The sequence below is a fragment of the Schistocerca piceifrons genome, chromosome 4, assembly GCF_021461385.2.
Source record: "Schistocerca piceifrons isolate TAMUIC-IGC-003096 chromosome 4, iqSchPice1.1, whole genome shotgun sequence".
Classification (NCBI taxonomy): domain Eukaryota; kingdom Metazoa; phylum Arthropoda; class Insecta; order Orthoptera; family Acrididae; genus Schistocerca; species Schistocerca piceifrons.
The window spans coordinates 569,325,983-569,353,654 of record NC_060141.1 but is presented as its reverse complement, the minus strand read 5'-3'; the positions used below and the strand labels follow the sequence as shown (position 1 = coordinate 569,353,654).

At 41.5% G+C, this 27,672-nt stretch overlaps 1 protein-coding gene across 1 annotated transcript in view; it reads left to right on the top strand.

Moving 5' to 3' along the window:
• LOC124796009 (facilitated trehalose transporter Tret1-like) overlaps window positions 1-27,672 on the top strand; it is a 148,996-nt gene that overhangs the window by 51,998 nt on the left and 69,326 nt on the right. Inside the window, exon 2 of the mRNA XM_047260091.1 lies at window positions 12,570-12,626. Within this exon, the coding sequence (XP_047116047.1) occupies window positions 12,570-12,626 (57 nt within the window). The remainder of the gene's footprint in view (window positions 1-12,569; window positions 12,627-27,672) is intronic.

Here is a 27,672-nt window from a genome sequence, read left to right as displayed (position 1 = left end):
GGCCCCTATTCAGGGACGTTCGGCTGCCAAATGCAAGTCTTGGCATTTGACGCCACATTGGGCGACTTGCGCGCCGGTGACGAGGATGAAATGATGATGAGGACAACACAGAACCCATCCCCGAGGTGAGAAAATCTCCAACCCGGCCAGGAATCGAACCCGGGTCCGCTTGCATGGGAACCGAGCACGTTACCATCCAGCTAAGCAGGCGGACGAGATGATATGTGATCTTATTTCAGTGAATAGAACGTCCTCATCTATCAGAATGACGTACATCCTCCGACCTGAATACATGCACTGAATCGGTTGGGAAGGGTGTCTGTCATAAAGCCGTTGCATCCTCTCCTGGGGCAAGTCGACCTACAAACATTAACTAGTCCGTTATGACCTGTATACTGGTGCAGAGACTGAGTTATCGTACGAACTGGTCCCACACATGTTCCATGTAGAGACAAATCTGGGGAACATAGTGGTCACAGGTCGACCTACAAACATTAACTAGTCCGTTATGACCTGTATACTGGTGCAGAGACTGAGTTATCGTACGAACTGGTCCCACACACGTTCCATGTAGAGACAAATCTGGGGAACATAGTGGTCACAGGTCGACCTACAAACATTAACTAGTCCGTTATGACCTGTATACTGGTGCAGAGACTGAGTTATCGTACGAACTGGTCCCACACATGTTCCATGTAGAGACAAATCTGGGGAACATAGTGGTTACAGGAGTAGCTCAACATCATTCAGACTGTTCGTACAGACACGTGGTATGTGTGGACAAGCATTGTCCTGTTAGAAAATGGTACCACAATATTGTCGCATGAGAGGTAATACGTGAGGACGCAGGATGTGTGTGACGTACTGTTATGCCTCCAACGTTCCCCCGATCATCACCAGCCGTGACCTGATGTCAGATTCGATTGCTCCCCACACGATGACCTCAAGAGGAACATCACTCTGCCTCTTCAAAACACTAGAAGAAACCTACCTGCCTCCAGGTCGCTGTCTTATTCGCCATCGATGGTCTTCCGGAACATATTGCAGAACCGCGAGTCATCGCCGAACACAACGCGATGCCATTCATCAGCAATTCATGCTTACAGGTCATGGCACCACTCCAAACATAGCCGTTTGTGTAACGGCAGCCTATGCATGACAGCAATTCTCTTGTCCGGCTGCTGCTTGTCTCCAGTCAATGGTATGGGATGACACAGAATGTTTCAGGGAGTCTATTACTAGTTCTAGGATGACAGGCGCCTATGGAAAGTGCTTAGAATGTGCTTGATACAAGATACGATGATCCCCCCCCTCCCCCCCCCCCCTTGGTGGTCTGACATGGTGAGTCAGAACCTTGACAAAGATTATGTTGCCTTCACGTTCCCATGCAGTCCAACATGGGGCTAGTATCTATCACATTAGAATGCCCCACAGATGTGGAGATAGCACAATTTGCCAGCGGCCCAACTGGGCACTCACTATGAGGCCCCTTTCAAAGTCTGTCACTTGTTGACAACGCGCCCTCGCACAAGTCGGCGGCATCTCCGTGCTCTTCTCGGTGAACACCCAACGTCTGAGATTCTCAACGCCCCTTTGATACCCTACCAGGCATGGTAACTGTTATATAGCTAGAGAAGGCCGAAATGCACGCTATGAGCTCACGCAGGATGGCGTGAGGTCTGAAACAGGATACGTAATGAATGCTATAAAGAAAAGTACGTAGCTTCTGGAATACTTAACTTTAATCCATCATTTGTATGCATCGTTCTTGATGAGACATGCTTCATACGATAACTATCAATTGCTATGGCGCCTTGCTAGGTCGTAGCCATTGACTTAGCTGAAGGCTATTCTAACTATCTCCTCTGCAAATAAACGAGGCTTCGTCAGTGTTGCATCGCTAGCTAAGTCGTCCGTACAACTGGGGCGAGTGCTAGTACGTATCTCGAGACCTGCCGTGTGGTGGCGCTCGGTCTGCGAACACTGACAGTGGCGACACGCGGGTCCACATGTACTAATGGACCGCGGCCGATTTAAAGCTACCACCTAGCAAGTGTGGTGTCTGGCGGTGACACCACAGTAACAACACTAAGACACTCTGATGGTCGTTATACTTGTCTTTTAAAATTGCAACTCTAATCATTTACATACCCGTCAATGGCGTGCCTGTGTTGACATCCGACCATGTCTTCTGGGTGCTTCAGTCTTTTTCCAGGGAGTGTAGAATATGGAACTGGTAATTGTATGCCGATCTGTCCTGATGAAGGTAACAGTCTTAGAAATATTACAGCAATATAGAGCAGGGCCAAACGGTTGCTTTGGAGTATCAGTTATTGTGATTACGGTTCTTCACTCTTACCAGTTATTTTTAACAGTTGTTTATAACTGTCATTTATTTTTATCACCTAATTCACCAGACGTGGGTACAGTTAAGAAGTTAAGTAGGCGGTAACCATCAGTTTATTTTATCAGTATAATTAAAACTCCTGATATTGTAAACTGGCAGGAATGTCGTCTGAACTGTTCCATAAACTGGGATAATTAACTGTCCATTGCATGTCACTTGATATTTGAAGGGTTATCGGTGTTTCGTATTACATGTATATAGGTTACCGATCGCTGCCAGAAATATAATTATCGAAGTTGCAATAGAAAACATATGGAACTTTCCCGCAGCACCACTAAAAGTGAAATGTTAAAGACGTGCTTTTACAAGTATGAACTAAGATGTAAGCTGTATACAGTAGGCAAACTTAGAAACTGAACTTCACGTGTGTAGGGCCTTCATGTAAAACACAAAAATAGACGTAATATTATAGGTTCATTTACTTCTAAACAAGATAAGCGAAAGTAAAGAAATAAAATGTAATGTGAAATTTGAAAAACTGCTCGGTTTCAGCAAAATTTCTTCAGCTACCGACAGGATCTTAATTGCTTAGTGTTCGAATGACTAATTGCATTTCTCCAAGTCCTCAGAGCGTTATGTATCTCTTACGTTTAGCTTTATTGTACGCAAAATTTCGGGGAATAAATGGTTAATATATTAGCCTGTCGTACGAGTAATAGAATTAAACCCTTCAGACGTCATTACTATACCTTTTTACTGTGTTCATTTTCTTTGGGCACCCAGCTTGTGAGATTCTCCATAGATGAATGAGTAGAACTGATGCGCGGAATACGAATCTGTAGCAAGTGTTCAGAAATTTCTGTGTTACAAAATTTGCTTTCCTGAGGCTTACTTAACCTGTCGACTCAACTGTTCGCTTTCACATCTGATCAGCTAGTAAAACTTGGATACTGTGACAGTGTACACTCATTTTCTCTCATTGGTTATATTTAAATACAAATATATCACCATAAATTTACTTGCACTACTAGTATTCGTGCGTGAACAAGAATATTTTTGTATTAAATATGCTTTTTCGTTTTCAAAGAGCCCATTTCAGTTCATATGCTTTATCTTTATTATTTTGGATAACAACAGTCTGGTGCAGTCATTAACTGATTAAGGTTTTGTTGTGTACCAAAATTATCCCTTCATTTTGAATGGTCCTCTGTCTCTTACACGTAGTAGCCTGTTATACAGCGTTTCGCAGAAGGAATGGTCAATATTCAGGGATATAAAAGGAACGATCAATCGAAGCAAAATTCTAGTAAACATGGGATCTGAAATGCATGCGTTAAGAGTTATGAGCATTTGCTCAGCAGAAGAGATGTGTAGCACAGTAGTGAAGAAGAACGGGTGCTCATAGCTCTTAAGATATACACGTTTTAGAGCCCATGCCTACTGAATATTTTTTCCTTGTTTGGGTCCATGGTATCACCTCTCAAAATATCGAAAGTAACATGGGCTCTAAAGGGCGTATCTTAAGAAGTATAAGCACCTGTTCATCTTCGCCACTATGAAATACACTATGTGATCAAAAGTATCAGGACACCTGGCTGAAAATTAATTACAGTATTATACAGGGTGGTCGGAAATTCCCGTTACAAACTTCTAGGACATGTAGAGGGTAGTGAGTACATAACATTTTGAACAGGAACCCATGTCAGGAAACGTATCGTTTCCGTTCTACGACAGTTTCAATGCAGATGATTGTCTCATCCATACCCACTTGAGGAATGTACTTAGGCGTGATCCAGTGCCATTGTTGCAATCCATTTGAAAAGAATACTGACTCGTTCCGTTGCTACTTACGCATTTGCATTAGAACTTACTCCTTATGGTTTACATTAGGCGACAACAACAAGAAGCCAGCATCTACGGCACCAGCCGCAACGTACCGATGCATTACAACAGTGGCTCGATGTGGCGACCACCGGCGTTGTTACACACATTGTACCTCCGAAGCATGTTCTGGACCACTCTCTCCATCCCACCTGGTGTCTCTTCAGTGTCTTGTGCAGCGACCAGAACTCGTGCCATCAGATCTTTCTCTGTCTCTACAGGTGTCTCATAAATTAGGCTCTTCGTACGACCCCACAAGAAGTAGTCCACAGGGGTTAAATCCGGCGATCGTGGCGGCCACGCGGTTGGACCACCACGGCTTATCCATCTTTCACCGTACCGTCTGTTGAGATGTCTCCGGACAGCCAGTGAAAAGTGAAGTGGTGCTCCATCATGCTGAAACCACTTTTTCTGACGGACATTCAATGGCACAGCTTCCAAGAACGGGTCCATTACGTGTCGTAGGAAGACTAAGTATGCGAGACCCGTGAGCTTGGACGGAAGGAGGTATGGTCCAATCACATGACCGCCCGGAACACCTGCCCACACGTTAATTCCAAACCTGTCTTGAAATCCCTGAACATGCGTGGCATGAGGGTTTTCGTCCGCCCAGACATGGCTATTTCGAGCATTCAGAACACAATCCCTTGTGAACGTGCATTCATCTGTAAAGAGAACTCGACGTGGAAACAGGACGCGTCGATGCAACGGTGCAGGAACTATGTGAAGAAGGCGACGCGTTGTGGAAAGTATGCTGGACCCTTAGCGTGTACCCTTTGTAAGTGGTACGGGTGTAATTGTTGCTCATGCAGGACGTCCAAGACGGTACTGTGACTAACAGCCATTGCACCCGCAATTGTTCGCGATCTCGTTGACGGGCTATCTTCAATGCGACGCAGTAAACCTTCTTCAAATTCGGGAGTGCGGCGTCGTCGTGGAGCACCACAGTCCTGCCTCCTCACGGTGAAGGTACCCGTTTCTCGTCGCCGTTGTGTAACCTGGGCAAACAGCTTGTGCGATGGAGTGTGACTGTGTGGAAAACGTTCGTGATACAGCCGACTAGCAGCTCTTCCGTTACCTCCAGCTTCGCCATACACAAGGAGCGTGTCTGTGTATACCGCAAAGTGTACTGCACAATGTTTCCTCTATCGATGATGCACAGGTATTCACTCGGTCACACAGCAAACCGGACAATAAGTGACATCTGGGGATCGTTTGACGTAATACACGTAATTGTGTCTACCCTGTTGCATACCGGGACAGGGAACTCTGAGATGTTTCTCTTGCCCTAAGCAGACGTTGATGAGGTACACATCTGAATGGAAACTGTCGTAGAACGGAAACGATACGATTCCGGACAAGGGTTCCTATTCAAAATGTTCTGTTCTCATTACCCTCTACATGTCCTTGAAGTTTGTAACGAGAATTTGCGACCACCCTGTGTAAGCATGAATAAATAAGGTTAACATGTCATTAGAGAGAACATTTTTTAATACTCGCAGTTTTGTCTGTCTCAGCCAGCAAAATCTAGCCTCTGAGTTTAAACTTATATGTAATTCCTACTAAGGACTCTGACAGGTTGGCAGCAGGTTGTGAACCAGTGAACTGGGTACATCATAGCACCAAAGCTGCAAGACAAAATCTTCTGAAATGAAATGCCCTGTCATCTCCATACAGTTTTCAGTTGCTGCTGATGTCCACCAGTCTGTCAGACAAATTACCTACACAGCTAAAAGTTTGTCTGCCACTTTGATCTTAGCTATTGTGTATGCTGCTGGAAGCAGTACATTTGAAACATACTTCCTGCTTGGGATATTTTATGCATGATTAACAGCATGCATAAAATTACGAAACCCCATATCTAGAATTGAAAAAGGCTAGAAGTCTTTTGTGAGTAGTTCAAGACATTGCCCATCCATCTTTTTTTCTAGTTTACTCCGATTTCTTTGGTGGCATATGTTGTTATGGGACTTTGTATAGCTTGCTGCTTCGGTGTGGTTGGAACAGTTCACATATTCCACGCTGCAGGTGCCAAAGGTCATCTGCAATAGAAACTTCTCTACAGGGGTGGTTGGACATGAAGAAAAATAGTTCCATATCAAGATAAGCAAAGATTAAGTTGACAGTAGAAGTGGGGCAAAAAATGTGCCATATTACTTCTGATAATAAAAATACAATTTTTGTGTATAATATACTACATGGCGCTTGCAGCTTGAATATGTACTTCATAGCAGCTAACAGTTGACTTAGTTCTAGTAACGATCGTAGCTTCACGTTTGTTATTAGAATATATTTCTCTGTCAACCTTAAATATATATGGTATTTAGGAATGAACATGGTTAATGTGATGTTTTGTCGGGTTAGTCAATAATAATTGCGAGATTTCAGTTTAGAAGCTTCTAAATACATGCATTATACAGATTTTTGTACTCCCAGGTTTTAAATTTAATCACAACGGAACCGCAAACCGGTGCGACGTTAATGACTGCACCTTCAGTGGTGATTGAGTTCCGTACATCATGGTAACTTTATATTGCTTGATACCCGATACCATATACATTTACTGTTAAAACAATACAGTGAAATTTTATATATGTTAATGTTTGATGCTACGATCGTTAATACACCTGTGACAATTATTGTGATTTGAGTATTCCAGCAACAAGTGCAAAAAGGCATAAGATAAAGAAAAATGTCAAAGGAAGCAAATGGTATCGACAGGTGAAGTATTCTAGAAAAATGAATTAAAATGTGCATGTAAAAACGTTTAAAACCTCACACTGCCTAGTACATTCTTCTTCAAATACATTAAGCAATTGGTTACAGATGCCCTGAAACAATTGTAAATACAACAAATATATTTTTTCATTACTTACTTACTTAAATCTGGCTCCAAACTTATCTGTGAAAACAAATTCACATGTACATGTGAATTCCAGAGATGTTTTTTAAGCTCGTCGTAGATGATATACATGATAATCTCTTGCCACTTAAGTCACATTTCGTGAACTCGTTATAGAGAATAGCGAAGTAAGACCACATATCACATTCTGCTCTTTATGTCAGTGTCAACTGCCGCTGCAGTTCTTTCTGTAGAAGTTGTACAAGGTGCATTCAAGTTCTAAGGCCTCTGAATTTTTTTCTCCGGACTGGAAAGAGATAGAAACATGCGCATTGTTTTAAAATGAGGCCGCGTTCATTGTCAATGCGTCCCAGAGATGGCAGCACTGTACGGCAGATGGAATTTTACCGCCAGCGGCGAGAATGAGAACTGTTTTAAATACTTAAAATGGCGACGTTTTCCTTACTTGAACAGCGGGCAATCATTCGTTTTCTGAATTTGCGTGGTGTGAAACCAATTGAAATTCATCGACACTTGAAGGAGACATGTGGTAATGGAGTTACGGATGTGTCGAAAGTGCGTTCGTGGGTGCGACAGTTTAATGAAGGCAGAACATCATGTGACAACAAACCGAAACAACCTCGGGCTCGCACAAGCCGGTCTGACGACATGATCGAGAAAGTGGAGAGAATTGTTTTGGGGGATCGCCGAATGACTGTTGAACAGATTGCCTCCAGAGTTGGCATTTCTGTGGGTTCTGTGCACACAATCCTGCATGACGACCTGAAAATGCAAAAAGTGTCATCCAGGTGGGTGCCACGAATGCTGACAGATGACCACATGGCTGCCCGTGTGGCATGTTGCCAAGCAATGTTGACGCGCAACGACAGCATGAATGGGACTTTCTTTTCGTCGGTTGTGACAATGTATGAGACGTGGATGCCATCTTTCAATCCAGAAACAAAGCGCCAGTCAGCTCAATGGAAGCACACAGATTCACCACCACCAAAAAAATTTCGGGTAACCGCCAGTGCTGAAAAAATGATGGTGTCCATGTTCTGGGACAGCGAGGGCGTAATCCTTACCCATTGCGTTCCAAAGGGCACTACGGTAACAGGTGCATCCTACGAAAATGTTTTGAAGAACAAATTCCTTCCTGCACTGCAACAAAAACGTTTGGGAAGGGCTGCGCGTGTGCTGTTTCCCCAAGACAACGCACCCGCACATCGAGCTAACGTTACGCAACAGTTTCTTCGTGATAACAACTTTGAAGTGATTCCTCATGCTCCCTACTCACCTGACCTGGCTCCTAGTGATTTTTGGCTTTTTCCAACAATGCCGTGCTGCTATTGCCTCAGCGATTTTCCAGTGGTCAAAACAGACTCCTAAAGAAGCCTTCGCCGCTGCCATGGAATCATGGCGTCAGGGTTGTGAAAAATGTGTACGTCTGCATGGCGATTACGTCGAGAAGTAACGCCAGTTTCATCGATTTCGGATGAGTAGTTAATTAGAAAAAAAATCGGAGGCCTTAGAACTTGAATGCACCTCGTAAAATACTTGTGTCGCTCCGGTATTTGTCCTTATTGTGTTCTACGACTTGCTGGAGTCTGTGACACAGTTACCAACTCACACGTCACCTGTAATGGTAGCCCGCAACTCACAGTATCTTTCACCGAAAAACAACTTCTGTTCATCTGCTGACGCCTATTTCTATAGAATCACAGATTTCTTATGGTCACTCTGCTTACTCAGATAGCGCGAAACCGAAATACACACTTCGACAAACAGATGGCACGCAGCCTGTCAGTTATTTCCATGAGCTATGGAATACCTTATAGATGGTCTGTCCCTCTGTTCAGTTATCCGTAGTCAGACCTCAGGCGACGCGAAAGCTTAGTACTTACTTTGGTAAATGGATGGTGCCACACTGTGTTGGCAGTTATCAAAATAACTGCTAGTTTCAGATGAGTGGTTCCAACAGTAACTGCTGCTTCTCAATGGCTGGTGATTCCTATCACTTGTCATTTTTTTGACACCACTACTGGGTTAGTCGTTTTTTGAAAATCAAAAATCAATGTTACATGACTATTAACGGAACAGTTATTATTTGAAAGAATTGTTTACGGAGTAAATTCACCTACAAGTTTGTGTATGTCTTTTTAAGACACTCTTAGAAGTGTGTCGCAAAGAGTCAAACTATACGCAATGCGACACCCAGTGCGGCCGACGTACGACACGGAGGCAACCCGCATTGTCAGGGCATGTAACCGACTTAATTGGTTCACAATAGGACTCATTGATACAACGCCGATTTGATTCTCTGTCTTATCCCTTGATGCAATATAAAGTGCTGGTTGCTTCAAGCTACTGTACCGTACGACACATGGGGATGGAAATTTCAAGTCGTCTGATGCGTTCAAAAAAATTGTTGAACTTAGATAAAGCAAAGCTACATACATTTTCGCAGTTAGTTTCTCAGTAAATCTTTTGCTTTTCGCGTTAAGAATTAAATGCACTGTTTTGGGATTTGTGCATGTCCTCTGTTATGCAATTTTCTGCATTAGATTTTGAGGAAAATATTCGTACAAAAAATTATTATCATTTTATCTTATAGTCTGATATCACAGGCAGATAATGAGCTGGTTTTTCTTTTCGCTATTGCACATAGCAGTTGCGATACTACAAAATTAAGTAAAAGGCAGCACGTGGGTTGGAAACTTTGCAGTAAAAGATGTAGTCACCGGTCAGTTTATGTTTGATGCAATTTAGATGATTGTTGTCTACGAAATGTAGCTAACATGTCTAAACTGTTTCTAACGTTGGAAGGAGAGCCATACCTCTTAGGAGCAGCAGTACCTTACACGTGAGGCTATTGCGCCAGCTGTGCCTTGTTGTTTGTTGTATCGATACTGCGAGAATATGAGTGCCTTGCGGATAAGCGTTGAATGATCTCTATTGCTCTGTGATGTTTTATCGCATATTGTATCTCCTCAGTGAGGTCTAATGTGAGTGGTCCCCCCAACCTCAAAAGAAAACTTAGTTCCTGGAGATGCTCTTGCTTGATGATGTATAGCTTCCCTCAAACCTTTTTTGACGATATAAACGGCAAAACAATAACCATTCATCTTTCTTTAACCCGAAACTGTACTGTTCACATGCTTTAATGCAAGTCAGCTTTCATGCATTACTTGTCTGACTCTGTAATTATGCTTTTAAGGAGTTCGAATATAACTATTACACCACACAGCGTTGATCGTTTAAAAAGGATCACAATTCGTACAAAGGTAAGTCATCGTTTCTTTATGATTTCTTGTGTATCAAAATTCAAAGTCAGACATTTGTAAGGCCATTAGCGAGCCCTTTCTCTGACTGATAACAAGTTTAAAAAGTTCACAGAGCGGTTACCACGATTGACAGAAAAAGTGTCTGACGAATCATGTGACATTGCATCCGTTCACAGAAACTGTTGCTGTATCCACAATGACGAAATAGTGATCGAGTACATTAGCACTTAGAAAACGTGTTAGCGCCAGGAAGAATAAAATCAATCGCCTTTCTCTTTCTGTACCTGACATTAATGTTTTATTACAATTTGCAATGTCATGGTCTACGAACATTCTTTCTTTTTATCGGCTTCTTTCATCACGAAACAAAAGGAAGATATACACCTCATTTCAGCCAAGACTAAAATGTTAGTTAACTAATTAGTTAGTTAGTTACATGTTCCATAGACCACTGGAACGATTCTTTTATCGAAATGTTGAGGAACGAATCATATAATTAGTGTTAACGTTAATGGACACGTTATTATTTTTGTCCTAATCCTGCAACTACACTTAATTTTTGTTTAACTGACTACCAGTTTTATTACTTTTAGTCCTAATCCTGCAACTACACTTAATTTTTGTTTAACTGGCTACCAGTTTGTAAGCAGAAATTGATCAGCGGGACAGAAGGAATTGTCCAGAAGATATCATTTTGAATTAGATTTAAAATTTGCTTCGCTACCTGTCAGACTTTTATGTTACAGGGCAAATGATCAGACATTTTTGGTTCTTCATATTGAACTCCTTTCGTAGCTACTGATAGCTTTAACAGTGGGTAATAAAGGTAATTTTTCCCTCTAGTGTTGCAAGTATGAACGTCACTGTTCTTCACAAATTATGATGGATTATTTACGACGAGTTTCATTATCGAAAGTACGTATTGTGCCGGCCCAGTTAAAATGCCTAGCTCTTTGAAGAGGTATCTACATGACGCTCGTAGATGATCACCACATATTATTATTACTGCTCGCTTTTGTGCAATCAATACTTCCTTTCTAAGTGATGAATTACCGCAGAAAATTATTCCGTAACACATCATTGAGTGGAAATATGCAAAATATGTCAGGAGGTTGATACGTTTGATTGCAAGGATAGCAATTATAAGGAGAGCAAAAGTAGTAGAAATTAGTTGTTTAAGAAACTCAGTAATATGCTTCTTCCAATTCAACTTTCATCAATATGAACACCCAAAAATTTGGAGCAGTCTATGCTATTTATTGACTCCTGCTCATGTGCTACATCAATTTTCAGAGAACCACTTAATAGTTTTTTGGAAAATGTCATTTACCACTCTTCTGTTGCTTTGTCTCTAATGGGATTTACTGTAACAGTAGTACCGTCTGCAAAAAGTACCAGTTTTGCTTGTTGAATGTTAAGTGGATGGTCGTTCACATAGAGAAGAATAGGAGTGGACCCAAAACTGAACTTTGTGGGTCTAGCTTTGCGATTTCCCCCAGTCACTAAAATTTACTACCTCTACAAAATTGTCTGAATTATTCTGCACGACCATTTGCATTCTTTTTGTTAAGTATTATTCAGACCAGCTCTTCATAAAGTTATCAATTCCACAAAATTTGAGATTTTATAACAAAGTAACACGATCTATGCAACCATACATTTTGGAAAGAGCACAAAAAATACCAAAAGCCGCTATATTATTATTTAAGGCTTGTACTATTTGATGAGTGACTATATAAAAAGCATTCATAATCGATCAACCATTTTGCTATTCAAACTGTGATATGCTAAGTAAATTGCTTACACCTAACTGTGCGACTGTTGCTGAGTACATGACTTTTTTGAATATTTTGGAAAAACATGTCAGAAAGGAAACTGTATGATAATCGTTTAAGTCTGTCTTCTGATAGTTGTGCCATATAAACAGATACAGAGACGCACGTTTACACAGCTGAGTTGGTCTTGTACGTTACAGTCCCCTTCCACTCCCATCAGCTAAACAGGATAGCTACGAAGCATCTGTCCAGCTGTATGCTATGAGATTGTTTACACTCACACTTTCAGAAACATGTTATCTTGTTGAACTACGAGCTTTACAACACTCTTCATGAGTCCCTTAGGATCTGCAGGACTCATTTAGATTGTTGCAAACCATGTCTTGTTGCATATATACTTTTTGTCCTGCTATGTACCTCAATTTGTTTTTGTTCAACAGGTAAGATGCGGATACCGTTCGTCACCACAAACCTGCAGTACCTCGCTGCCTTCTGGGGTGAGTTTACCACTTTGAATCTTCTCCTGTGACTATGGTTACTCCAAATCTTACGGGCATAAGTGAAAGAGACGGCTATGAGGAAAGGGGGGGGGGTGAGGAACAGGTGCTACACATATAGATTCTATAATGGGAAAACCACATTGCCTCTCGTTCATCTACAGTAGCTGTCAAAAAGAGACTTGCAATACGAAGAAGCAGCAGTAAAACATATTCGTTAATGCAGAAGGCTGTTGACATTCATCGCAAAATTTGTGCTAAGGACCAAAATGTGATAAATAAAGATGGTGTGCATCAATGGTGTCGTCTGATATACAGACGTCTTCAGATTATTAGACTAAAGACATTTCTTCCAAAACTTTACATTTATTACACATTTACATCCACATACAGATTATATTTGTACATTCAATACTTCGTATGCATGCCTTTGTTCTTAATCAACATTTATATGCTTTTTGGCATAGCTTTCATTAACTTCCCACATGATATTTTAATATCATTGTCATGGTACAGATTTCCTCTTGTTTCTCCATGAGATCTTGTTTGGTGGTTATTGTAAATTTCCTTATCCTCTGTTTCACAATAGCCCACAAATTTTAAGTTAGGTTCATATCAGGGCTATTCTCTGGCCAGGGCAACACTTTGAGTTACTCTTCTTCCAAGTACTTGGAAACGCTTGTTCCTGCCTGCTTGTCCCTTCAACAATGTGATAATGATGATGTTTGAGGGGCGCTCAGCTGCTCGGTCATCAGCGCCCTTACAAAGTACCAATTTTTACATAGTCCAATTTTACACGCAATCCAATCAAGCCACTGTCTCGAATGATGATGATGATTATGATGATGATGAAATGATAAGGACAACACAAACACCCAATCCGCAGGCAGAGAAAAATCCCCAACCCAGCCTGGAATCTAACCTGGGACCCCGTGATACAGACCATGAGCTGTGGACCTTCAACAATGTGTAATCTGCCAGGACCTTTCAAGGACATCACACTCTAGACCATAACGGAAGTTGGATGCTTCACACATTGCTGCACACACTCAGCTTTGAACTGTTCTCCAGGTTTGCGACGAACATACTGGCTGCTTTCTTCCATCACAGTGAATACAGATTCATCACTGAAGCATACCTGAAGCACGTGTACAAAATTTCAAGTTAGGAAACTTGGGAATAGTAGCACACAAGACCTCAACGGTCCCAAAATTCAAACGTGCATTTCATTAGTATTAATAAAACACCACAATTTCTTGCCAAAACTCCTAACTTTAGAGATCAGACTCACTTAATTTACCACATCATTGCACATACTTTAGCCCAGTCTGCACTTGTACACTCCTGAAGTTGTTAACCCACAGCAATCTTTTGGTTTCTATGGCAGGTGAGAATTTTCTTTCTTCCTTGGTTGGCATGCCTTTAAACCACATTCAAACGGCCTCCCCCTCACTGTCACAGGTGAAACTTCAACACCCAAACCTTTCAGCTAATGGCTCACGTCTGTAGAAGTAAGTTCATGGTTCACTGTTGCCATGTTTGTAAGTCTTCTCATTGTTCTAGGATTGATTTTTCTTTTATGTACGCATTTTCCTTTCCGTTTGGCTTGTATTCACCAACTTCTGCATTGAAAGTATGAATCTGCTGACAATTTTCTGTGATATTCTAATTCTGTCAGCAATTTTTTGCTGTGTATAACGATTTTCAGCAAGAATTGCTACCACAGCCGTAACTTTCCGAGGTGAAACATCTTTTGTGTTCCCCATAACCTCACTTTCTTTGGAAACTCCACGATTTATCCCTAAAGCTAAAAACATGCAAGTTCACAAGCTATATAACGTTTGTTAATGTAACAAGAAGTTGATACAATAAATAACAAGCTGAAGTACACCACACAAACATAAAACATTATTGTAAACACACTTCAAAGCATGTACACAGACAATGAACATTAACACGATTTGGAGGGAAAATGACAAGTGTTAACAACTGTGAAAAATTCAGTGATCTGTGAGTTGCTTGGAAGGGAAATTTCGTTGCATCAGTCAAACCATTAAAGTAATTCAATTATTACACTTTTCTCTCCTATTTTTACGCCAGAAAACTTAAGAGCATCAAAAATAATAGTTTACTCTAATAATCTGGAAACGTCTGTAGAGTAGAAGGACGAATGTTCATAATGGTAACAATAGTGGACATAAGTCTGTAGTTAACAGCGAACTCGTACTGAAAATTGCGAAAAAAATCTTGAAGATCAGCGTTTCACTATATTTTAAATGTCCGACAAGTTTCCACAGATTTGTGAAGTATTTTTCATGGGATCGTGAGCGAACAGTTAGGGAATTGCAAGTTGCGTGCTAACTAGGTTTCAAAACTCTTTCTGAGAACGACTGAACACAACGGGAGACTGCTTCTCTGGACTTTCCTTTTCGTTGCGATGCGGAAGGACGAAATCGCGAGGTGGGACGGGAGGCAGGCTCCTGCGCTAACTCGGAGACGAAACAGGCGTCAGTATTGTGAAGTCATCCCGCCTAGCGCAAGACAAAGGTTATGGCTTCAAAGTTATCTAACTGAATAAAAATATAATCTGAAGGACTCTGTTTCTGATTGTAAGCTCTGAGCTGTAATAATAATTGAACTGACATAATGAAACGTGTACTGTCGTAATGTGAAAGCAATGCTGCACTGTAATAATAATTAATCGTCGTAATGAAAAGAGAAGTATTTCATACTGTAAAAGTTAGCAATCTGATTGCAAGAATTTTGAACAGTATAAACTGCCTTAATAATTAACTTGGACATGAAACCTAGAGTAACTGGTTTCGCAAAATTGATCGCAAAAACTGTCTCTGAATAACATAAGCTGGCCCTAATTGAATAAATAAAAAAAATCAAAATATGTTCTCCTTACCTCTATCCTGCGCAAAACTGCCCTTCTTGCGCATCGCTATGCTAAAGCTGCAAATTACTGTATTTACATAGAGAAACTCGAGAGGTGCAATGAGTTCTATGTTAATTGCAAATCGAACAGTTTTTCGGACATAATTAGTTGGATAATTCATTAAAAAGAATGGTAAATGAAAGGTTGGTAAGAAAATGAAATATGTGCATAAATGACGACACTAAGATTTTTGTACAATGTGAAAAAGTGTTCGAGGAAGACTGTAAATTTAATGAACTTCTTAACATCCCAACAAAACACTTCCCTAACTCTAAAATCTAACAACTTTTAGTACAATAACCAAGATAGTTCGATGACGCCGTCAGCAGTCAAAAAAAGTATCATCATTATTGTATTTACCTTGGACATTATATTAGACTTCCTCCATCACATGTTCTTTGATCAAATTGATAAATTGAAGCTTTAGATTTGAAATACACTCCTGGAAATTGAAATAAGAACACCGTGAATTCATTGTCCCAGGAAGGGGAAACTTTATTGACACATTCCTGGGGTCAGATACATCACATGATCACACTGACAGAACCACAGGCACATAGACACAGGCAACAGAGCATGCACAATGTCGACACTAGTACAGTGTATATCCACCTTTCGCAGCAATGCAGGCTGCTATTCTCCCATGGAGACGATCGTAGAGATGCTGGATGTAGTCCTGTGGAACGGCTTGCCATGCCATTTCCACCTGGCGCCTCAGTTGGACCAGCGTTCGTGCTGGACGTGCAGACCGCGTGAGACGACGCTTCATCCAGTCCCAAACATGCTCAATGGGGGACAGATCCGGAGATCTTGCTGGCCAGGGTAGTTGACTTACACCTTCTAGAGCACGTTGGGTGGCACGGGATACATGCGGAAGTGCATTGTCCTGTTGGAACAGCAAGTTCCCTTGCCGGTCTAGGAATGGTAGAACGATGGGTTCGATGACGGTTTGGATGTACCGTGCACTATTCAGTGTCCCCTCGACGATCACCAGTGGTGTACGGCCAGTGTAGGAGATCGCTCCCCACACCATGATGCCGGGTGTTGGCCCTGTGTGCCTCGGTCGTATGCAGTCCTGATTGTGGCGCTCACCTGCACGGCGCCAAACACGCATACGACCATCATTGGCACCAAGGCAGAAGCGACTCTCATCGCTGAAGACGACACGTCTCCATTCGTCCCTCCATTCACGCCTGTCGCGACACCACTGGAGGCGGGCTGCACGATGTTGGGGCGTGAGCGGAAGACGGCCTAACGGTGTGCGGGACCGTAGCCCAGCTTCATGGAGACGGTTGCGAATGGTCCTCGCCGATACCCCAGGAGCAACAGTGTCCCTAATTTGCTGGGAAGTGACGGTGCGGTCCCCTACGGCACTGCGTAGGATCCTACGGTCTTGGCGTGCATCCGTGCGTCGCTGCGGTCCGGTCCCAGGTCGACGGGCACGTGCACCTTCCGCCGACCACTGGTGACAACATCGATGTACTGTGGAGACCTCACGCCCCACGTGTTGAGCAATTCGGCGGTACGTCCACCCGGCCTCCCGCATGCCCACTACACGCCCTCGCTCAAAGTCCGTCAACTGCACATACGGTTCACGTCCACGCTGTCGCGGCATGCTACCAGTGTTAAAGACTGCGATGGAGCTCCGTATGCCACGGCAAACTGGCTGACACTAACGGCGGCGGTGCACAAATGCTGCGCAGCTAGCGCCATTCGACGGCCAACACCGCGGTTCCTGGTGTGTCCGCTGTGCCGTGCGTGTGATCACTGCTTGTACAGCCCTCTCGCAGTGTCCGGAGCAAGTATGGTGGGTCTGACACACCGGTGTCAATGTGTTCTTTTTTCCATTTCCAGGAGTGTATATACATGCCATTGTTTCCTCACCTTAACACAGCTTCCTCACTCAAACACAGCTACACATAGTCAGCCTAGCGCCTAACATAGCTGAACTTTCACTGCTCTCTTTATCAAAGTTAAACATTGTCAGCTCCATTGCGCGCTTGCGCAGCTCAGAGATACTAACATAACTTTTGCGATATAGCTTACAACATCGTTGCTCGATCACAATCGATTCACATTGCATGGGGGCTTAATTAAAAGAATAAGATAAATGCAATTCTGTCAAAATTTTATGTTCAACATGTGTATCAAATAGTCTTGGCAGCAGTGTATAATAGTCAATAATAGTTAGTCAACGTCATAGTCATCATGTCAAGACCAATGTTTGCCAAGTCAAATCAAAATGTACGGTTGCTGAACAACTGTCAGTGTGCCAAGATATGCAAATACTTCCTCTCTCCAAAAAAAAAGTATATACTGCTTATTGATTTAACAAAGTGTGTGTGTAGACAATCTTCCTCCCACTGGAGCGTTCTAGTCTGCCATCTTCATCTATTCTTGTTCCATATAAACCAACAAAAAAAAATTATATGCTACTCACTTACTTTACCTCTTATCCACCAAAACTCCAATAATCATCAGCATCACATAATCACAATACTTTAATAATACCTCTTCAATACGTCGATACATATAAACTTTATCACCAATATCATTTCACTTCCATAACAACTCCTGCCTCTAGTCAGTCTCCTCGAACAAGTACAGATAAAATCCTAGTGCAAACTTCATCATCCCATACAATCCGAAGACACAGTGTCCACACACGACCTATGTGTAATCCACCTGAGCCAAATCTTCTACTCATTATGAATTATAAAATACATTTTGGTTAAGTTGTCCATCATAAAATAAAAGAAATGCATACATGACCTCTAACAGCCTTCAGTTTGAATAAATTTCAGTAAGTAGGTGCGAGTGCACAGTATTAATGATCACATAAGAATTTGAATGAATATACCGTAATATTTCACAGTGTGTACACCACTTCAAGAATCATGGCAATACAGGAGCAAACATGTGGAGTATTTTTTGTGTCAAGTGTCACTTCCTATTTCAATTGCTCACGAAGAATGGCAGTGTAATAACTGTCAATGGTCTAAAGCTACTGTTGGTATTTCATGTCGTCAGCTTCCTTTCTATTATAATGAATTAATGCAGCTTCCATAGAACCTCCAGTTCATGTGACTTCAATGAAGTTTCTTGTACTCATGTAGTTCGCAGAATTATAGCAGTTCTTTTTCTTATCTTAAAATATAAAGCACTGAGCGTAAGCAAAACATGGAATAGCGAGTAAATATACCAGCAGAGAACAGAATGTCAAAAAGCGGATGCAGCGCAATCCCTACAACGAGGCTCTGCCAAGCGAACAATCTATAATTAATACCATAATGCAATCTAAACTCTATGTCTGTACACAGTATATAAGTATTTCTCTATGCTAAATTAAAGAGTAGTTATGACAACAAAACATAAATGTCTAATATGCAATCCATACGCAAAGCACAAGTACATATCTTACATAATAAATAGGTCATTAGCATCGTATCAGCATAAGCAAATAAATGTTCATATGTAATCTTAATAAGTAAACATGAAGGCGCAAGCAGATAAATCACAAAGTATAACTAGCATACATAACCATATCAGCACAACTAATCAGGTGACAATTATAATTTAAATAAATAGGCCAGCAGGCACATAATAAAAAATATGACATCAGTGAAAAAGCATAGCAGCCAAGCGATGTATAATATACACAAGTAACAACCCTGTTAATTAATAAAACATTGTCAAAATCAGCAAATGTACGCAAGCATGTCGCTTCACAAGTAAATTCATAGAGCATAAAATTTAACACAAAGTATAAATCACGTAATCGCGAGCAGCAAATTACGTATAAAGCACATACCTAAGTAGAAATATGTTACCTGAAAAATAAACACAATTAATAGTTACCTTTTTAGTTTATTACTTTCTTCTTCGAAATTACATTCTTCCTGAAATTTTCTCGATAGCAAGTCCTCTTAACGTCGGACACGCAGAGAATTTACCTGAAGTTCTTAAATATTTTAAACAATTGTATTCTGGAAAAACTGAACGTTAACAACGTAAGTTATCAAGTCACTATAGCTTTATACTGAATTTAATCGGAGAAATTGGACTGTGTATTTGTCTACGGATGTCGATCAGCTGTAGGTAAGCGTGATGTAGGAAGCAATTGTTTGCGGTCAAGGGCTACCTTTTGCGGCGCGCGGACTGACTGTCGCTTTGTGTATGTGCTGCCGCTAGAACACGGCGCGGTATCCCTGTATTCTCTGCGTGTTTACGTGTAACTGTTAATTTCTCAAAAGTATGTCACTCCACAAAAATTTTAACGTTCGATGTATGATGTATTCCCTTAAAGCGCCGTGATTCAAGAGTTTCTACTTCTTCAGTGTTATCATGAATAATTTTGCGAACTCTATGGACCGTTATAAAGCAGAAAGAATTTGCGACACAAGCCTTTTCCTTTGTGAGACAAACGATGAGACTTAATTAACGCCTTTTGACCAACTGACAAAGTTTTTAAAGGACCAGGACGTTTAGCTGATTTCTCTCTTCTAGCAGCCGCAGATGCAATATTTTGTAGAGCCAGGTTGACAACTTCAGAATGCCGCAGTTTCCGTGTAGGCGGAAAAGGAACGATTTCAGAAATACGATTTGTCGGTGCTATATTTTTTAATATCAATATAGGCGGTAAAGAAGTTGAATCATTAGGGAGTTCATTCAGAATGTTTTGAAAAATATGAAGATACTGATCCCACGTTCTGTGATTCTGATGACAATAAAGACGACACAATTTATTGACTTCCTTCATCCATCTCTCTGAAGCGTTAGAGTGAGGGTGAAAAAGTGAAATGAAAATTGGTTTAATCTTACGACGCCGTAGAGCACGAAGCCAAATTTTAGAGCGAAACTGTGATCTATTATCTGATATAACTTTATTAACATGACCCACTTCTTCAAGAAAATGTTTGATGAAAGCATTAGATACTGAATGAGCTGTTGCTTTGCGTAAAGGTGTAAAACACACATATTTTGATGTCAATTCCACTACTACCAAAATGTACGGAAAACCATTAGTAGAACGAACCACTGGACCGAATAAATTGACTGCAGCCATCTCCTTTTTCGCTGGAATGATAGGAAACAATGGTGCTGTGTGAGAAATAGTTGGCGGCTTAGCCTTTTGACATAATTTGCATTTGGCAAGAACAAATCGAATACGTTTTTCCATATTACTGAAGCAGCAATGTTCTCGGAATTTAGGAAAGCATTTTCTCGAACCAAAGTGTGCATAACTGAAATGTGTATACCAAATCAATTTATTAACCCACTCATCAGGAATGCAAACTAACCAAACAGAGTTGTCAACCGATTTTCGTTTAAAAAGAATATCATTGCGAACTAAATAATACTGTCTAATCGCTACGCTTTCCTTTGTCATAATGCTGGTATCTATTGTCCTGTCTGTTTCGTCTGTCATTTTCAAAATTACCGTCCGTTCCGATCATTATCCCTTTTCTCTGAAAATCTATTGTGATTACCGTTACTGCAAAAATTACAAGAAGTTTCGTCGTCATCATACTCAAGTTCTTGTAGCAAACTCTTAAAAGTTTCAATGTCGTCTTTACATCTTCCGGCTAAAGCAATGTGTCTTATCGATTGTGGCAGCTTAGGTAAACAAATGCGAATTAATTCAGTCGGGCTATAAGGGTTGGAAAGGAATTGGTTCTTTCGAATCATGTCTTCAAAGTATTCTGCCGGCGTGCGGAACTCGGACTGTTTAAAATTACGCTGCATAATAAGACTATGTTTGATTCTGTCTGGCGTGTTTTCGGACCAATATGCCGATAGAGATGCATGATAAAAATCATTTAAATTATTACAATCTCTAATAACTGCGCGCATGCACGTCGCCGGTTCGTTTTTCATCAATATCCTGAAAACTGTCACTTTTGGGTAAAATAGTCATATCCGGTTATTCTTTACTCACTCCTTTTCTAGATAGATTGATAGTTGAAGAGTTGTTTTGATACAAAGAATAGTAAAAGAGTAGGCAGCAGTGCAGAAAACTAAAAGGGAAATAGCACCACTACAGCTCGGGGCCTTGTGCACGCTACGGCACATATTCACTTAGTGTAGTGCATCCCCTGAGGACCTAAATATCCACACATAAATGGCCAATTTGGCGGAAGTGCGTACATAAATTGATCTAACCAGGAACATGGGTGTATGTCATTATTAGAATTGCGAAAGATCTTAAATTTCCGAACAGTTAAAAAGTGTTTATAGGCAAAATTTTCGCCTCGTGGCGACAAAGACTTACCGCGTCTGTTCCAGTCCGAATGTCGATTATTGTCAAGTTCGCGCGCCTGGCGCTCTCTTGTTGCATCTCGTAAATGAAATAAATTATTTTCTTCAAAACCCGCTGCTATCAATTTGTTTAACTTGCTTTCGTAACGCCTCAAATTCCCTTTTAACGCGTTCATTAAATTTTCCCTGATTTTCAACATGTTTATTTATATTCTGGTACTCTTCTGTTTCCGCAAATGGCAATGGAGCAGTATCATCTGAACCTCTGTCCCCATTTAAACTAAGACTTTTCAATTTATCTGAAATCTCCTCAACTCTTTCCAATATTCACCTATTTGTTCTTTCTGTCTATTTACGTCTTCCCTAAGTGTCGCGACTCGGATTTCAGTATTGACACATTTAGTAGTTAACTGTTCATATTGTTGTGTTAGCCTATTTATTCTGTCATTTGGTACGATTTCCTAGATTCTTTCAAATATTTCTTCCTTATCGTGTGCACATTGTAAATTTAACTCTGAAAATTTTTGTACTATCACGCGATCTCTTTCTTCCTGTTCTCTATCCTGTTCCTTTTGTCTAATTTCTATTGAAGTTAATCTATTGTTGTGAGCATTCAAAATCGGTTGTACTTCTTCTCTAATTTCTTTCTTTAATTCATCTTTCATGTTCTTAAAACATGTCCCTATTCGTGAGTCTCGCCGTGTTTCCATTGTTCCCATTACAGTTTTAATTCTTCCTATTTGTGATCCGAAATTTAACATTGCACTCAACTGCTCCACATTAACTGGTTCGAAATTCTTTTCGCTCGTAACATTTCCCGTAAACTAACTTCCTTCGTCATAGCTGTAAAGCTATCTGTGTTCGATACTATTCCAGAATCTTCTGTCGTTAATCTCGTATTCTGAAAATTTTTTTATTGTGAAAAATTTTGAACTGTTTCCAGACTATTTTCCCGGCGTATTAAATTGTTTTCTACTTCATTATTCATCATACTGTTCTCCTGTGTTGGCGAGTTCGCCATATTAACAATTTCGTTATTCTGACTATCCATCATTTTTGCCTTTTTCATCGATCGCGTTATCATTTACAAAACATATAAAACTCGACACTATACGAAAATTACACACAATATAACACTTTATCATCAACAATACCATCCACACGAAATGCTTCCCGACAAACACGATTAACGAACAAATAAAACCCTCACAATTGCACAAAATTGTCAAACCCGTACACGACTCATCAAAAATTAAATTCTACAAAAATACCATCAGAAGAGTGACAGGACAACTACAAATGTTCAATTACAAAATCTGTACGTGCAATATAGACTACAATTACTAAACTACAAATTACTACATCAATACTACTACTGTCTGCTATTTTTAGTATCAAAAGAATTCCAAGGGACGATCCGAAGCAGCGGTCGCCATGTGCATGGGGGCTTAATTAATAGAATAAGATAAATGCAATAATTTTAGTAGCTGTGTGACCGGTTACAAAGGCTCGTAACCGGTTGGCCCTGACTAATATTAGCACGCAATCTGACTGCATAAAATAAAAATAAAGAATGACAAGAAATTTCTATTAACACAATTGATTAATTAAGTCCCCTGCAACTATAAAAGCTACGAAACAACAAAGCACAAGTGTAACTGTTCTGTGTGTGGTAGTGTGACTCAACGTACATGTATCTGGCTCGGTTCTTTCTCAAAACGACAAAATATTTTAAACACCATTTACAATGAACTAATTGAAAAACCAGAAATACTATAATTGCACATAGAAACCAGAATTATAAGTCTAATACATGAATACGAGGCAGATGCTTTGTTGACTGTAGCTGTGACCAAGAGGCATTGTCATTAAAGAAAACTGTAATACCTTTTTACCTCATTATATATTGACGAAAATTTTCCTTTACATCAGCATCATAAATCAAAAGCCCATCTCCTTTCTCAAATACACTGTGATAATTGCAACATCTTCCATCTATACATTACACCAACCGAATAGCATCTACTCTCTCGCCCAACAGAACAACAACTGCCCTCGACATCCTCTGAACTACTACTGCACCAGTGGAGGCGGCGGAATAATAATCTTTGGCGCAATCTCTGGCGCTGTGACTCAGTGTAGCCACCTTTCAACATACCAAAATTATACATGACACCTATCAGGCTGCCGTTTTATAGGGACCTAAAAGAATCTTATTTGTGGAGTTTATAGAACGTGGAAGCACAAGAAAACTGAAATATTTTAAAAATGGATTAAAAAGAGTCTCGACACAATAAAACATTTATTTACAACGGTTACCGGTTTCGTTCAGAATGTGACCATCTTCAGATCATTTATAACATGATGGTAGGTGGTGGTGGGGTACACAGCAGGTGTTATGACTTACACCTGTTCCGTTCATGACACCTGGTCCCTACACCGCCACCGTCTTTCATTATGGTAGCTGACGCCCGTGGAGTCTTAATACTTGCTCCGTTGTTCGCCAGCGCCTACAATTATGGTATAAACCGGTAAACACTGTAAATAAATGTTTTATTGCGATCGAAACTGTTTTTAATCCATTCTTAAAGTATTTTTGGCGAGACCGCTGTTTCCCCACGAGATATGTTCCCAAAAATTACTAAATCTGAAATAGTCATTCGTAACAATACGAGACTGGAATAGAAGGGAGAACCGATAGAGGTACTCAAGGTACCCTCCGCCACACACCGTCAGGTGGCTTGCGGAGTATGGATGTAGATGTAGATGTAGAACAAGCGATGCTGTCTCTTGTCAACCGTTGCTGCGTTTTTGTACGACAATGTCAGTGTCGTCGTAACTGCCGTCTGCTTCACGTCTGCTGTGCAGCGAGCTACGTTAATTTAACTATTAACTGTATTTTTCTTACTTGTCACTTCTTCTTCCGTGTGTTTTTGCTTTTAGGAAGCTTTAATTGTCGAGTGCTATTAATAGTGTTCCATAGATTTCGTGTTTGTTTTGAATACAGTCAGAGAGAGTCCCTTTAGTCAGCCATAGTTCCAGTAGTGCTAATGTTTGTTTGCAATACAATCCAGAGACAGGTGGTGCTATTTTCATTGTTTTCTATAAGAAGTGTTTAGTAACTACAGTTTAGTCAACTATAAGCCGCCTTTAGTGAATTAGTAGTCTAGTTAAAAGTTGATTAACTCTCTACAGTAAATTGATTTCTTAGGATGGATAGGATGTGTGACTGCTGTGTACGGACGCAGGAGGAGCTGGCCACTGTTCGCGAACAGCTGAACGTGTTGATGGCCGCGGTCAGCCGTCTTCAGGTTGCTGCCTCGGAGTGTAGCGGCATTGGGGAGTTTGGTGCGCCGCATGGCGCACCCCAGGTGTTACATGCTTCACCCACTGTCGCTGCTGTCGAGACATCTTCGCGGGTACCGCGCCCGGTACCCGCGAAGATGTCTCGACAGCAGGGACAGTGGGTGAAGCATGTAACACCTGGGGTGCGCCATGCGGCGCACCAAACTCCCCACTGCCGCTACACTTCGAGGCAGCAACCTGAAGACGGCTGACCGCGGCCATCAACACGTTCAGCTGTTCGCGGCGCACGAGGCGGAGGGGCAATGTGGAGGCTGGCCGTGTGGCATTGCCCGCTCTGCCTGTGAGTGGACATGTGGCCGCTCCTTCAGCAAGGTCCGAGCAGGGGGGAGGGATTTATTAGTTATTGGGAGCTCCAACGTTAGGTGGGTGATGGAGCCCCTTAGGGAAATAGCGGAAAGGTCGGGGAAGAAGGCCAGTGTTCACTCTGTCTGCTTGCTGGGGGGTCTCATCCGAGATGTGGAGGAGGCCCTGCCGGCGGCGATAGAGAGCACTGGGTGCACCCGACTCCAAATTGTTGCTCATGTCGGCACCAATGACTCCTGCCGTCTGGGTTCAGAGGTCATCCTCAGTTCGTACAGGCGGTTGGCGGAGTTGGTGAAGGCGGAAAGCCTCGCTCGCAGGGTGTAAGCTGAGCTAACTCTTTGTAGTATCGTTCCCGGAACCGAACGCGGTCCTCTGGTTTGGAGCCGAGTAGAAGGCTTAAACCAGAGGCTCAGACGATTCTGCGGAGATCTGGGATGCAAATTTCTCAACCTCCGCTATCGGGTGGAGAAATGTAGGGTCCCCCTGAATAGGTCAGGCGTGCACTACACGCAGGAACCGGCTACAAGGGTAGCGGAGTACGTGTGGAGTGCACATGTGGGTTTTTTAGGTTAGAGAATTCCCTCCCTAGGCCCGACAAGATGCCTCCTGAGACGAGGCAAGCTAGGAGTAGGCAAAATGCAACAGGGAATAACAATATTAATGTGCTAATAGTAAACTGCAGGAGCGTCTATAGAAAGGTTCCAGAACTGCTCTCATTAATAAACTGTCATAATGCCCACATAGTACTAGGGACAGAAAGTTGGCTAAAACCAGATGTAAACAGTAATGAAATTCTAAACTCAGATTGGAATGTATACCGCAGAGACAGGCTGGACAGTGAAGGGGGAGGCGTGTTTATAGCGATAAGAAGTGCAATAGTATCAAAGGAAATTGACGGAGATCCGAAATGTGAAATAATTTGGGTGAAGGTCACGGTTAAAGCAGGCTCAGACATGGTAATTGGATGTCTCTATAGGCCCCCTGGCTCAGCAGCTGTTGTGGCTGAGCACCTGAAGGATAATTTGGAAACTATTTCGAGTAGATTTCCTCACCATGTTATAGTTCTGGGTGGAGATTTTAATTTGCCGGATATAGACTGGGAGACTCAAACGTTCATAACGGGTGGCAGGGACAAAGAATCCAGTGAAATTTTTTTAAGTGCTTTATCTGAGAACTACCTTGAGCAGTTAAACAGAGAACCGACTCGTGGCGATAACAAATTATACCTTCTGGTGACAAACAGACCCGAACTATTTGAAAGAGTTAAATCAGAACAGGGAATCAGCGATCATAAAGCGGTTACTGCATCGGTGATTTCAGCCGTAAATAGAAATATTAAAAAGGGTAGGAAGATTTTTCTGTTTAGCAAAAGTGACAAAAAGCAGATTTCAGAGTACCTGACGGCTCAACACAAAAGATTTGTTTTAAGTACAGATTGTGATGAGGATCAGTGGACAAAGTTCAAAACCATCGTACAATATGCGTTAGATGAGTATGTGCCAAGCAAGATCGTAAGAGATGGAAAAGAGCCACCGTGGTACAACAACCACGTTAGAAAACTGGTGCGGAAGCAAAGGGAACTTCACAGCAAACATAAACATAGCCAACGCCTTGCAGACAAACAAAAATTACGCGAAGCGAAATGTAATGTGAGGAGGGCCATGCGAGAGGCGTTTAATGAATTCGAAAGTAAAGTTGTATGTACTGACTTGGCAGAAAATCCTAAGAAATTTTGGTCTTATGTCAAAGCGGTAGGTGGATCAAAACAAAATGTCCAGACACTCTGTGACCAAAATGGTACTGAAACAGAGGATGACAGACCAAAGGCCGAAATACTAAATGTCTTTTTCCAAAGCTGTTTCACAGTGGAAGACTGCCTTGTAGTTCCTTCTCTCGATTGTCGCACAGATGACAAAATGGTAGATATCGAAATAGACGACAGAGGGATAGAGAAACAATTAAAATCGCTCAAAAGAGAAAGGCCGCTGGACCTGATGGGATACCAGTTCGATTTTACACAGAGTACGCGAAGGAACTTGCCCCCCTTCTTGCAGCGGTGTACCGTAGGTCTCTAGAAGAGCGTAGCGTTCCAAAGGATTGGAAAAGGGCACTGGTCATCCCCGTTTTCAAGAAGGGACGTCGAACAGATGTGCAGAACTATAGACCTATATCTCTAAC